The sequence below is a fragment of the Paramormyrops kingsleyae genome, chromosome 3, assembly GCF_048594095.1.
Source record: "Paramormyrops kingsleyae isolate MSU_618 chromosome 3, PKINGS_0.4, whole genome shotgun sequence".
Taxonomy (NCBI): domain Eukaryota; kingdom Metazoa; phylum Chordata; class Actinopteri; order Osteoglossiformes; family Mormyridae; genus Paramormyrops; species Paramormyrops kingsleyae.
This window is the reverse complement of record NC_132799.1, coordinates 3,770,453-3,782,938: the sequence shown is the minus strand read 5'-3', so window position 1 is coordinate 3,782,938 and position 12,486 is coordinate 3,770,453. Positions and strand designations below refer to the sequence as shown.

Below are 12,486 nucleotides of genomic sequence, written 5' to 3'. Positions count from 1 at the left end.
TCCCCACGATGCATCTGGAGTAGACGAGCAGCGAAGGCTGATCCCGGGATTAAAGGCTCCGATTTTCATGGCCGGATTAGGAGGCTGGAATCTGTTTTTAACCTACAATGAAGTAGCCAGCGCAGACCTCAGCGAAGTAATCTTCTGAATGCTAATTAGGATGTTTAAGTGGGGGTTGGAGGTGCTTTCCTGTGGGGTGGGGGGATTTTGGAGGTTGGGGGAGGGGGTTTCCAGTGGACGCTGCACACGAGGGGTGGGATTAGACCCATAGTGGAGGTGTTTGGCACCACGTATAGAAACGTCAACTCGACCATTTGCATGAGCCTTACTCTGTCCGGTGGGTGATTCCCTATAATTGGCTGCTCTCGGCCTTGGTATTGGGTGCTGATTGGATGCCCGGCACTGGAGCTGGACATCCCACCATCTAGGCAGACGGTGGCATCGAACTCAGCCCCGAAATAAGGAAAAGCAAGTGTCTAGCAAGCCCATTACAGACAGGCTGTACGTCCTCTGTGTCTGTATGACGTAGGTTCCTCATCCGGGGTGTCACTCTTCTGATGGAATCTAGGTGGAGATGAATTCTCCGTCAGCCCCTCGTACAGAGATGAGCGCGTTTGCACCGCTGCTAATTGGCAGGATAGACCTCGGCTTGCATAACGGGCCTTTTTTTTTTTTTACTAATAACACCTAATTGCTGCCTTTCCTCCAATCAGAACAGGTTGTGACCCCACAGGTGTCATGTTTGCCTTGTCAGTCTTTGCAAAGCTCGCTTGTTGACGTGGTTGTCATATTAAAGGTGCCTGTAATCTAACTGAATTGTGATGTGGTGAGACGAGCACAAACATGTGCTGGCAGCACTGCATTATGGGTAAACTTTTCCCTTTACCCATATGGCTGGTTTTCATGGTGTCAAACGGTGATCAAGGAGGAGGTTCCAGCAGTTTGGCAGAAGCAGCAGTTTGGCCCCCGGCATGTGGCGATTCCTCTGGGCAGTTGTTCTCTGCGGCTGGCTCTGCTATGGAAACCCAGAGCCCACAGCGCGAGAGCGCCTCACAATGGTCAGACCTCGGTCTGCGCTCGGCAGTGGGTTCAGCTACCGCTGCCTTCTGCCACCTCGGGGACGGAGTCACACGATGGAGGCTCGCATCGCCGCATCCCAGTGCCTGGGATGTGCCGGTCCAGCGAGCGGGATCCCCATTCCCAGCTGGGTCGGCTTCAGTCCTGTAATCGGTCTCCAGCCCCCCCCAAGCACAGGCACAGCTCATCGTGGCCGAATCCCGTCCTAATCGTGTGAGTGACAGATAGCATGACTTTCAGAACGGATAAATTATCACCATATGGTTCGCTGGTGTCGTCCAACTTTTCATATTAGTCCCCCCATCCCCCCCCTCCCCGCTCCCCTCGTTAGTCTGGGTTTTCAATGGGGTGCCGTCCGCTGGCGGGGTCCTGATTGGCAGTGGCCATGAGGGGTACCAGCGGCGAGTGGCCCGACCCAGCATCCTTGCTTCTGTTGGGGGCCTGGGGGTCCGAGCGTGTGATCTGCCGTGCGTCTCACGTCCTGCTGGAGCCTGCAGATGCCGCCACCATGCACTGGGACACGTGCTCTGGGTCTGGATGCATATTACTGGGGATAAGACGGCGGACAGGGGAGGCCGTCTGTGCTTCTTCTGCTTCGGCCCGTTTGGTGTACGCATGATGAAGGGATTTTTTTTTTGCCCCTGACTTGTTACTTTCTTAAACTCACATTTTCACAGCAGGTTTGTCAGAGCACAGAAACAGGCACTTTGTGTCTCCATAGTCCCAGCTCGTCCCACACTGTGCGTATTCAGCCCTCTGCGGTGTCAGTCGAATTAATTTCACGCAACGACTTCAGTCTGTAACAGAGTGGAAAGGAAATATTATGGTGTGCTGACTGCTGACCTTAGACCTACAGGCCAGAGGTGAAGCCTCTACGCCATACATACACCTTTTTTGTTAATTAATAGCAGCTCGTTGAGACGACGTGGAGGGGGTTAGCAGTTCATTGTCCCCCCCCCCCCCCCCCCCCCACACACACACACACACACACACACTTAAATAGGATAAAAAGGAAGGAGAGGAGCAGGAAGATTCCTGGCAATGACGTTTGTTGTCCCTGCCCCCAGAAGCGTGGAAAGCAACCTTGGAGTCTGTGACAGCCAGAGGGGTGAGCGTTCCCACGCTGTAGGGAGGGGCTGCCAGGGGCCCCCCCTTCCTGATACGAAACCACTTCTGCATCGTGGCTCCCGCGCTGTTCTGAGGGGATGGAAACGTGACAGAAGTGAAATCGGGCCTGGCAATGAGGACCTGTGGCTGGGAGTCAGCTCTGGGCCTGCACCTTTCCTTCCTGCCGATTAGCCCCCCCACCCACGCATGCTGCCAGGGGGGACTTCCCCCCTTCCCCCCGCTATATGAAGTTGTGTGTCGCCTTCAGCAGCCCCTGGGCAGACAGCGCTATGCCGTGTCTATGCGTGTGGAGGCCCTCGTACCCGAGCGGATTGAGCAGCTGTATTGTGGGAGACAAACAAAGAGGTTATTATAGAGCCTGTGAAGGAGAGGGGGGGGGCAGCTGAGAAAGAAGTATGTGTGTGTTTGTGGACGTACTTTATGTGTTTGAGTGCATCCATGTTTGTGTGTCTCCGTTTGGGGGGGGGGGGGTGGGGGGGCTCTTACTGGGTGATGGGGTGCTGTTGCTGGTACTGCTGCTGATTGTTGATTTGCCATCTGCTGGCAAGAACAGGATTTTTTTCAGAAAATGACAGCTCCAGTGGGGTGTTAGTGAGAGAGCGAGAGAAAGAGAGAGAGAGGGAGGGAGTGAGGGATGGTATGGGAGGAAAAGGGGAGAGGGAGGGGAAGGGAAGAAGAGAGATGGATGTGTAAACATGTGCAGATGTCACAGAGCATAATGACTGGAACTTGAGACACTTTGCCAGCCTGCCACTGCTGCTTGTGTGTGTGTGTGTGTGTGTGTGTGTGTTGATGGTAGGGGGTTCCTTCTGCCCTTATCTTTCCCTTAAATCACCTTTGTCACTTCCTGTGCTGTCTGCCAGGGTAAAGTCATAGAAAACAGTCCCATACCAAAGCTGGCCAGGCCTACCAAGCAGGGGTGACGGCTACAGTGCTTCACCCAGCATCGCACCTCTTATGTCGCCCTACGCGTTTACCCAGTGTCCAGGCTGCGGTGACGGCCCTCACTCTGCCTGGGACATCCAGGAATGAAGTCCTTCCAGGGTCAAACCGGGACAGTGTAGCAGGGAGAGTGGGGAGCCGCAATGACTTATTAATCGAGCGCAATAAAAGCAGTCACAGGAAAGGTAATTGATGACTCCTGCGATTTATTATTGAATTAGGCTCTCACTCGATTTCCTCCTTAATGTATCTCCGGAGACGAAAGCCATGGAAAAGGCCACTTAGGGTTTTTCATATATATATTTCATTTTTTGACGGAGGAACATCATTAATTGTTAATGGAGACACAGACGTTCCTTTTGTAATTGTTTATTAATTAAACAGTGTTTTGCTGTTGAAGGGACATTTAGCATCGTCGCTTGCTGCCTTGTTACAAAGTTTGTCTCTGTTAACATGGTGACCATCAGCGTTCTATGTCCTTAGGCTGGCTGGGCGTTAGTTGCCCATTCATATTTGGGGGTGGAATGTGGCTGAACAGCTTAGGACACTGTGCCTGTGATCGGAGGTCGTCGGCAGAGAGATCGCGTCGTCGGGCCCTTGAGCGAGGCCCTTAAACCCTAGTTCACTGTTAAAAAAACGTGTGTTGCTAAATTAAAATTTTGCATCTGGACTTTATCTGGGGATGGAAGATGGGGAACTGCGTTCTCTAACACAGGGGCCATGTCAGTCTGCTGTGTCAACATCCAAGGTGTGTCTTGGAGTGTCCACGGTATGCCAGAAGGCCCCGACGGCACGATAAGCTCCAGGCTCTGCTGAGAAAGGTGCCCAGATGCCACAGACATCTGGTAGCTATGGACCCCCATGACAGAGGCCGTGTGTGACCCCGGCGGCTCTGTTTTGGTGTGGAGTGCCTGGGGTGGGGTGGGGCGGGGCTTGGCAGGGTGGGGGGAAGGTGGGGCACCACAGTAATTGCATGTTTACTTTTGGGCCCAGCCATTAGGATTAAGGGAGGGCCGGCGTGGCGGATGAGGAAGGGGCCCAGGACAGAGCACAAAGGAGTGTGATGGAGGAGCGCGAGAGCCTGGGGGGGCCGGGGTCCCTCATTGTCTCCCCCAGCGCCAGCTGCTCCCAGCAGCGCACTGCTGAATAAATGATGAAGCCCCGTCCATCCGCTCCGTCACAATGGCCATTCAGGGCCGCAGTGCTGGAGTCCAGCTCTCCACCTGCTCACCGTTGACCCACGCTCGGTGGCTGTCCCCACCCCCGCGCCCCTGCCACACGAGGCTCCCCTGGGTACCGTCTGTGGCGTTTAACTGGAGTCACCGGAACCCCTGGTAGAGAACAGCCTCTCCGATCTGAACCACCCTGTAATCATGCTGCCACGTTTTAGGCTGTTCTATTAGATGAATGTGGGGAGTGTCATAAGGTCAGAGGTCGATCCCGCCCCCTTGCCCCTCGATATATTCACCTGTCAGTTATTGAGTAGTTCCCACCCACCCTGGGAAATCCGTTCCTGACTGTGTGCCTGACATCCTCAAACGCTTAGCTTGTTTAGATTTAATTGCTGCTTTGATTGCTGAGAGGAAATCCACTAACTCATCGCGGTGGTCTGCTATGGTACTTTTAACATTGTTTGGTTCATCAGAAGTGATAAGATGTTAGTCTTTCTGTTGTCCCACAAAAAAAATACATTCTTTAGACACTTATCCACACTGCTGCCATTCAGTGAGAACTGTGCAACTGAATTGAGATCACGAACAGTGAAGGATTGACGTATTGCTTGGCATATAAAATACCAATCAGAATAACGAAGTTGTTGTTAATAAAATTAATACATAGTGACTCTTGAAGAAGGCAGTATATTGTAGGATTATTTTTATTTTTAAAATGTGAATTGGACAATTGAGCCTGCGATATTTGTATTATATAGAATTTTAAATGCTTACCTTTGGAGATTAAAACTTTCAAGGAGTGTTGCTGTTGAAATTTAATTATTGTATATGTAATCTAATGAGCCATCCCAAAATAATCCTGGGAGAGTGTATCCAATGCCTGACATGGGGTGGCGGAGGAAGGCTCTGGTGTCTGCCAACTGCAATCGCAGCTCGAATAGATTTACAGACGGGACAGAAGCAGCCGCAGCGATTGAAGATATTCACTTAGAGCCTCCGAAATGAGGGTAATCGCATCCATTTGGGCTGTTATTGCAACATATGCAGTCAAAGAGCCGGATAGCGTCACCCTGCCAGAACTACAGAATCCCTGTCACTTAGGTGACTTAGCGATAATCAGTGTTTTTTTGATTATTTTTGAAATTTTATGGTCTTAGTAATGTTTCCACTTAAGTAAGTTTTTAGGAAGCTGATTGGTGGGTCTGTAAATCACATGCTGCGAGTTGTGTGTAGGTCCTTCTTCAAAAATGCAGCTGCGAATCGGGAGCATTGCTCATGTAATCCCTCACTACCTCACTACTGCCACCCGCTTTGTTGTTTCTATATTCTGTTCTTTTCCTGCTGCATATGAATTTTGGCTTCAGATGACCCTGCTTTGATGAACACTTTGCCGATAAAATGAAGACGTTCCAGTTGAGTAAAGTGACAAATCCCCAGGAGGGGACTTCTGAGAGCTGGGTGCCCACCCCACGCCCCCCCCCCCACACCCCATGCCCCCCCCACACCCCCTGCCCCCCCCCACACCCCCTGTGTTGGCGCCGGCCAGGCAAGAAACCTTCATGCCTCTTTGCAGTGGGGCTGCAGTGGGGAGAGACTGCCTGGATCAGGGAGCCATCTAGTGAGCAGACAGGGAATTGCAGGAGTGGAGAAAATTACTGCATCAGAGAGCGTGTCAGACATAAGCGCTTCTGACTTTGGACTGGGCTTGTAGTTAGGTGACAGTTACATGTTTATATCTGTGTGCTTTTTCACATGCGTGTTTGCGTGTGCATCTTTCCAGCTTTTTACCGTATTCCCCTTTGGTTCGGCTGACCTCAGAGAAGGGGGAGCACCAGAAGAGGCAGGTTTGTTTGCAGCTGGCGAGGTCATGCCCCCCCCGTCCCCCCTGCCCCGGCAATTACTGCCCCCCCCCCCCCCGCCAGCTGCTGGTGGTGCCTATCAGAGACGCATGCTGGACAGCTGTGGAAAGGCTGTGGACTGTCAGGCGGCGGGTAGCTGCCTTGTGCCGGTCACGTGCAGGGAGGTCGCAATGGATGTCACAAAGAAATGCAGGGAGACAGGGTCTGTACGATGGGGGTTGCAGTATGGCGGGGGTCCGTCCGCATTTGTGCTGTAACGTGGAGGGGCAGTGCTGTCAGGGTTTGTGTGTGTGTGTGTGTGTGTGTGTGTGTGTGTTTGTGTGTGCGTGAGAGAGTGTCCCATCAGCGCACACTGTGTAACAGCTGGACGATGGCGGAAATGACTCCCATCAGGCACCTGGAGCTTCTGTTGCCTTTTTCACCCTGGCTCTTCGAGGTTTTCGTGGGGGGGGGGGGTACTTTTCATGTCAGGGTGCGTGTCTCGGCCTCCCGGCTCTCATCCCCAAGCTAGAAGGCAGCGACCCTTTGTGATTTTGCCCTGATGCCGTTAATGAGGCTGATGACACTAATCCAGTGTAAGTTGTTTGGCTCAAGCTGGCCCCTGTAACTGGGGGGGGGGGGGGCACCGGAGGGGCCCTTACAACGCGGTGCTTTGTTTAGGGTGTTTAAGTTGTGGCTCCACTTTCTGGTTGCTCACTTGTCCCTGTTAAGGCTCGTGTACGGGGACAGGCTTATCTGAGGTAGAGCACCCCCTACAGGTTGGAGTGTGGCAACTTCTCAAAGGCTTATTATTACTTATTATGTTAAGCTTGAGCTTAGTGACCCACAAAATCTCTGTCCAGTCTTCTCATTGCCCTGGGGCTTCACCCATTGCAGGGATTGGTCTGGTAGGGGCGATTCTGGGAGTGGGAAAGCAATACTGGGGCACAGCGCCTGGCGTGTCATGCATTCCCCAGTTGGCCCAGGGACGGTGGCACACCAGGCCGGATGATCCGGCGCGCGGGGAGCGGCCGGCACGGCGGTATTCTGAGGAGCTGCCTCAGCTGTCGGAGGGCGCCCACGCGCGCACCGCCCCTGGTGCCAGGCCGGCATGGCGGATCCAGCCGCTTCAGCTTTCCGCAGGCTGCCACGGAACACGAGGTACCGGCTCCCCCCCCCCCAACCCCATCCGGAACAGCCAGATCGCTCCCTCGATCCGGGCCAGGCTGGGCTCGGACACACAGGCGGCGCTCTCCGGCTGGTCCCCCCCCCCCACCCCCCCCAAGCGGCCCGTGTGCTGGAACGCGGGCAGCTCGTGCCCCCCTGGTGCCGTCACAGGCCCATCCACGAGCCATCTGCAGATCCGCCCAGCAACAGCCAAAGCATTACATTAAATCCTTGTTTGGGCTGATTAACAAATGGCTTCATTTTTTTTCCCCTCTCAAAATGAGAAAGAAGATCGGAAAGAGGATTCACTCCCCAGACTGACGGGCTGTGCGGCTGTTTGAGGCCAGAGAGCAGTTAAAGTTTGCTGTTGGGCTGTTGGGCCTGAACAGCGACTCTCCTGCCCCAGCTACGCTTCTGCGCTAATCCGAAGGTCTGCATAGATGGGGTGTTGTGGGTAAGGAGCGGGTCCTATAGTAACTCTTGGGAAGAGTGAGATTTCTGAGGTAGGAGTTTAGCAACAGGAATGAGGCGGGCAAAGAAAGTTCAGTGTCTCCGTGCGAGCGAGCAGGCAGACGCCCTCCGCCGGCTGGCTCCCAGCTCCAGGCCGTGTCCCCGCCGATATGTTACGCCCACACGCAAATGGAGGGGGGTCGCCACACGGCGGGACCCACCAGATCGCTCCTGCTGTTTGGCCTCTGCGCGTCACGACTGCGAGGGCCACCGCAAAACTTTTCTCGTCCTGGTGTCTTCGTTTCTTCATTTTTTGTTTCTTTTCTACTGGTGCACGCAGGCAGAGACTGATTCTGTGTTTCCACGGGGTCCGTCCCTCCCCAGCGGGTCCGTCCCTGGCCCCCAAGACCGGAAGCTGACTTCCGCTGTTGGTGAAGTTAATCCCCCTTCCCGCCCAGACCCCCTTGTCCTGGATGGAGACCCACTTCCGCACCCCACTGTCTCCACCGCAGTGTTTTAAGGCGCGGCTTTGGTGGGAAGCCGGCGTGCCGCGGAACGTGCCGAATGTTGGTAAATAATGCCGACCTTCTGTGTCGCGCCATGGGATCGCCGTGATGTCACGATTTCGTCGTTTTTATTCTTTCTTCTGCCCCTAACGGGATTCAGATTTGAGCAATTAGCAGCGAGCATGGCTCGCCTTCCTCCGGTGACAGCCCTCGTCCCTCTGCTCGCTATTTTTTTTTTCCCTTCACCGTTCTCTCCCTTCCTCTGTTCCTCGGTGTTGAAGGCGGCAGCCTCGGTTCAGCTGCACCCTCCTACCCACGGATCGGCATACCGGCAAAGACCTCCGTCTCCTCAAATTAACATGAGCAGGTGTTTTTCTCTGATGTGTTAATTAAGAAAAGCTGGTGTCATTATGCTTTAAGTGGCTGTTACAAATAGAACATGTTGTTTATTTTCTATTCCAAAAAAAAAAAATGAGAAGGATCAGAGCTGTCAGGGTGGCTCGAGCGACGGGTATAGGAACGGCGATTATAAAGAATTATAAACATGATGTCATCATTTCGGGCTTATCGAGGCGTATTCCAGAGTGTCGGTCTCAATTTGGAGTGGTACGGGACAGGGAGAGACTCCCAAAAATGGTCCATATTTGTGATGACGATGTCTGGGCTTTCACGAATCCGGATACCCGTCCTTCCGAGCACAATTAAGTTGAATGCTGGCAAAGATCCGACGCCCGATATTGGTCACATGGGTGACAAAGTCATATTAGCGAGAATCAGAAATAAACGGAAGGGCCGACAAAATGAGGACAGTAACGGCTTTAGATCTGGTTTCCCGTCTGCCGTCGGAAAGGCACAGCATCCTCGTGCTGCTTAGATCAAGAACAGCGGCTGGAACAGGCCTCACCCCACCAAAGCCTGCTGTTAGGATGACAGTTGGTCAGCCCCAGGGCATGCTGGGACGGTGGCTGGGTTCGGTCGACTGTGCCCGTGTAACTTCCAAGCGGCGCGCTAAGCTAACCTCGCAGGCTGACAGGTGGCCCCCCCGCTGCGCCGCGTCATTAGTCAGTACCTGCGGCGTGATGCCGCGGCTCGTACCCACGCGCACCTCCCGGCTGGAGTCGGCAAATTCCTGCCACAGGTTCTCCCGGATCCCCCGATCCCAGGTCAGCGAAGGCCTTGAACCGGCTGCTCCCTGTCAGAGCCGCCGTTCTCGGCGGTATTAACCGTTTGCTTCTGGCAGCCGCGCCGGTACCGAGGTGGTTCTGGGCTCAGGGCAGCTGCAGCTTAGTGAAGGTCCAGTCAAATGGAGACACACAGGAATAAATCCCGATGTGTGCAGTTACTGTCATTTCTGCCGTTCTGCTAGTTTCATGTGGATACTGAGCCCCACCGGCACTGTCAGTGTTACAGAGCTTTTATGTCACGCCGTGTTCATGAAGAGCAGAGATGAGGCTGAAAATGTAATTATATAAAACTGCACTTGGCACAGCCCTTTTATTCTGCTGTATGTATTTTTGAATATGGTTTACGTATTTTTCCTTTATAATTTTGCTTTATGTTACAGCAAATTAAGATTTCCTGAAAGCTAGTTCAGAGACTAAATCTTGTTTGATATTTCTTAGCTGATGAGTTTAAATTAAAAAGGTGAATGATTTTGTATTAAGAGGTGGGTCATAATTCTTCGCTTTTTGTCTGTGTCATAAGAAAGGCTGTGGTTAATTTTTTTTAAGTAAAGGTTATTATTGCGCACGGGGGGGCCGTGTCATGGTGATCCTGAGCAGGACCATTTGACACCGAGCCACCATTCGATCCCTTGTGGAGTGTGTGTCGTCTTAGCTAAAAAGAAGCATTGTGTGGCATGTCCACGTGTGTGTGTGTGTGTGTGCGTGCGTCTGTCTGTCTGTCTGTCTGTCTGTCTGTCTGTCTCTGTTTGTTTGTGGGTACGTGGTCATGTATATGTTACATTGTGGGGGGGCAAATGTCCCCATAATGTGATTAAAAACCTGTTAACTTTACCGTGTGGGTAACGTTTTTTCGGCTTTGCAAAACTCTGTGAATGGAATCAAAAAACTAAAAATGCCAAAAGTCTTGAATTTTTGTTTGGTTACTTATGGTTAATGTTAGGGCTGGGTGGGGCTAAGGGTGTCATTGTTTGGATTAGGGTTATGACCATAGAAATGAATGGAAGTCCCCATGAAGATTTGAATACAAACGTGTGTGTGTGTGTGTGTGTGTGTGTGTGTGTGTGTGTGTGTATGTGCCAGTGCAGCACCCATCCGCAGGCTGTCTGCCGTGTAAACGGAGAAGCGCCGGGCCACCTGAGAGGGGGGGCTAACGTTTCCTTATAATAAAGAGAAGGGCCCCGCGGCCCACAGAGGTGTCTCACGACGGTGCCATCATCATAACGGACGCTTTTAATTATCCAGGAGCCGTTACGAGCAGCGTAGCGCCGTGCCGCACGCCCAGCCCAGCCAACGGCAAGCCATCGCTCCCTTTAATGACTTGTCATGTTTTGGGGGAGGGGGCCGCTGGTGGGCGGGTGCACGGGGACTTACCCCCCCCACCCCCCGACGCCTGTCAGCGGCACGCGGCTGCTTTTCGCACCCGCACCCCCCCCCCCCAGCCGACACCCCTGTAATCCTGCCGTTGATTATTTAATAGTGCAGTCTGGAGCACCAGAAGTTTCCTATGGTAATTCGACACGACCAGCTGTTCAGCAGATGTTGTTTTGTGCTACTTCAGCCTGCAAGGGTTAAGTGAGTTTGCTGTCCTTATCATTCATATCTGACCCTTTCCTGCTATGCATCCATTTTTCGTTTTTATCTCACAGTAGTAAGATCCTTTAAAAATGAAGAGCAGTTGGTAAATAAATATTTTAAACATTTTTATGTTCAAACATGACAGAGCTGGCATCATAGCTAACGCGATAGGGTCTTGTCACTCTTTAGATTTGAGGTGATTTACCTCAGATTCCAGTTATTCCCTGAGTCTGGCCATTTGTTTGATGCCTCCTTCGTTTCCGGAATGTTCTCCTTCAGGTCCTGAGCTCTCTGACGTTTTTCCCGCTCCTGTCCTTTGTCCTCCGGCTCCATGGTTGCAGATTCAGTGTCTCTCTCCGTGTCTGTCTCTCTCTCCACAGGAGAATACATTAAGAATTGGAGACCTCGGTACTTCCTGTTGAAAACGGATGGGTCCTTCATTGGATACAAGGAGAAGCCGCAGGATGCTGACCTTCCGTACCCTCTCAACAACTTCTCCGTGGCCAGTGAGTCCTGACCGGCGGCTCTTTAAGTCAGAAAGACGCAGATTCGTGGTTCGGTCGCCGTCTTACACCACTGTGACATTCCCCACAGCAGGAGGTGTTCATATTATTGTTGAGCTTAATGAAGACCGCAGTTATACTGACATTGAAATTGACACTAGGCTGCTGGTACTAATTATATTTACACTGTTCCACTCGTGTTTTGACACAGCTGCACTGTGTTATTCTGCTATTTTTACTTTACAGCCTGCTCTATATTGCGCTATTAAACTCAAATTTTATTTACATTTGTTTCCCCGTAAAATTCATTGGTTTCGTTTGATCTTTTTTATGTGCACACATATATATATATTTCCTTTCAGTAAATGGGTACATTTTAATTTAAGCCCTTTAAAACCGTCTCGTTTTTTTTTTTCTTTTTTTTTCTTCGTAAGATCCGTCAGACTTTGACATCTGTTAGTCTGAAATAGGATTTGAAAGATGCCGCCCATTAGGTGGACGGCGGCAGCATGCGCTGACTTGCCTTCAGGACCCGACTCCAAAATAACCGCGGCCTCCTCGTGGTTTTTTAATTTTACCGTGGTTTCATTTCCGATATGCCCTCATGCCATGAAATATTCTAGAAGAGTGCTGAATTATGCACATGCAAATTCCAAACAACTTATTTTAAAGTGTCTGAGTAATTTAGTTCATTTTTAATGTGTTCGTATGGCTGCGTTTTTAATTCGCATGAATCTCGCATGAGCCTGTATTCCTCTGTGCGATAGCGGAGCTCTTAGGGGTCCCAGACTCGCTTCCCCGTATATGGAAACATAGTGATGGCTCTCTGGCAGCGGCCCGTGTTCCTAGCAGGACCCCCGCACGTCAGCGAGGCGGCAGCGTGGGGGGGCGCGGGGGAAGCAACGTGCCGGGGGGCTGCATCCGCGGCCTTCTGTGCAGCCGCT

At 52.0% G+C, this 12,486-nt stretch overlaps 1 protein-coding gene across 3 annotated transcripts in view; it reads left to right on the top strand.

The window, feature by feature from the left end:
- The window catches only part of akt3a (v-akt murine thymoma viral oncogene homolog 3a), a 67,605-nt gene that overhangs the window by 36,494 nt on the left and 18,625 nt on the right, over positions 1 to 12,486 (top strand). For all 3 annotated transcript variants that reach the window (XM_072709425.1, XM_072709424.1, XM_072709426.1), the window contains one exon: positions 11,420 to 11,545. In XM_072709425.1, coding sequence (XP_072565526.1) covers positions 11,420 to 11,545 — 126 coding nt within the window. The remainder of the gene's footprint in view (positions 1 to 11,419; positions 11,546 to 12,486) is intronic.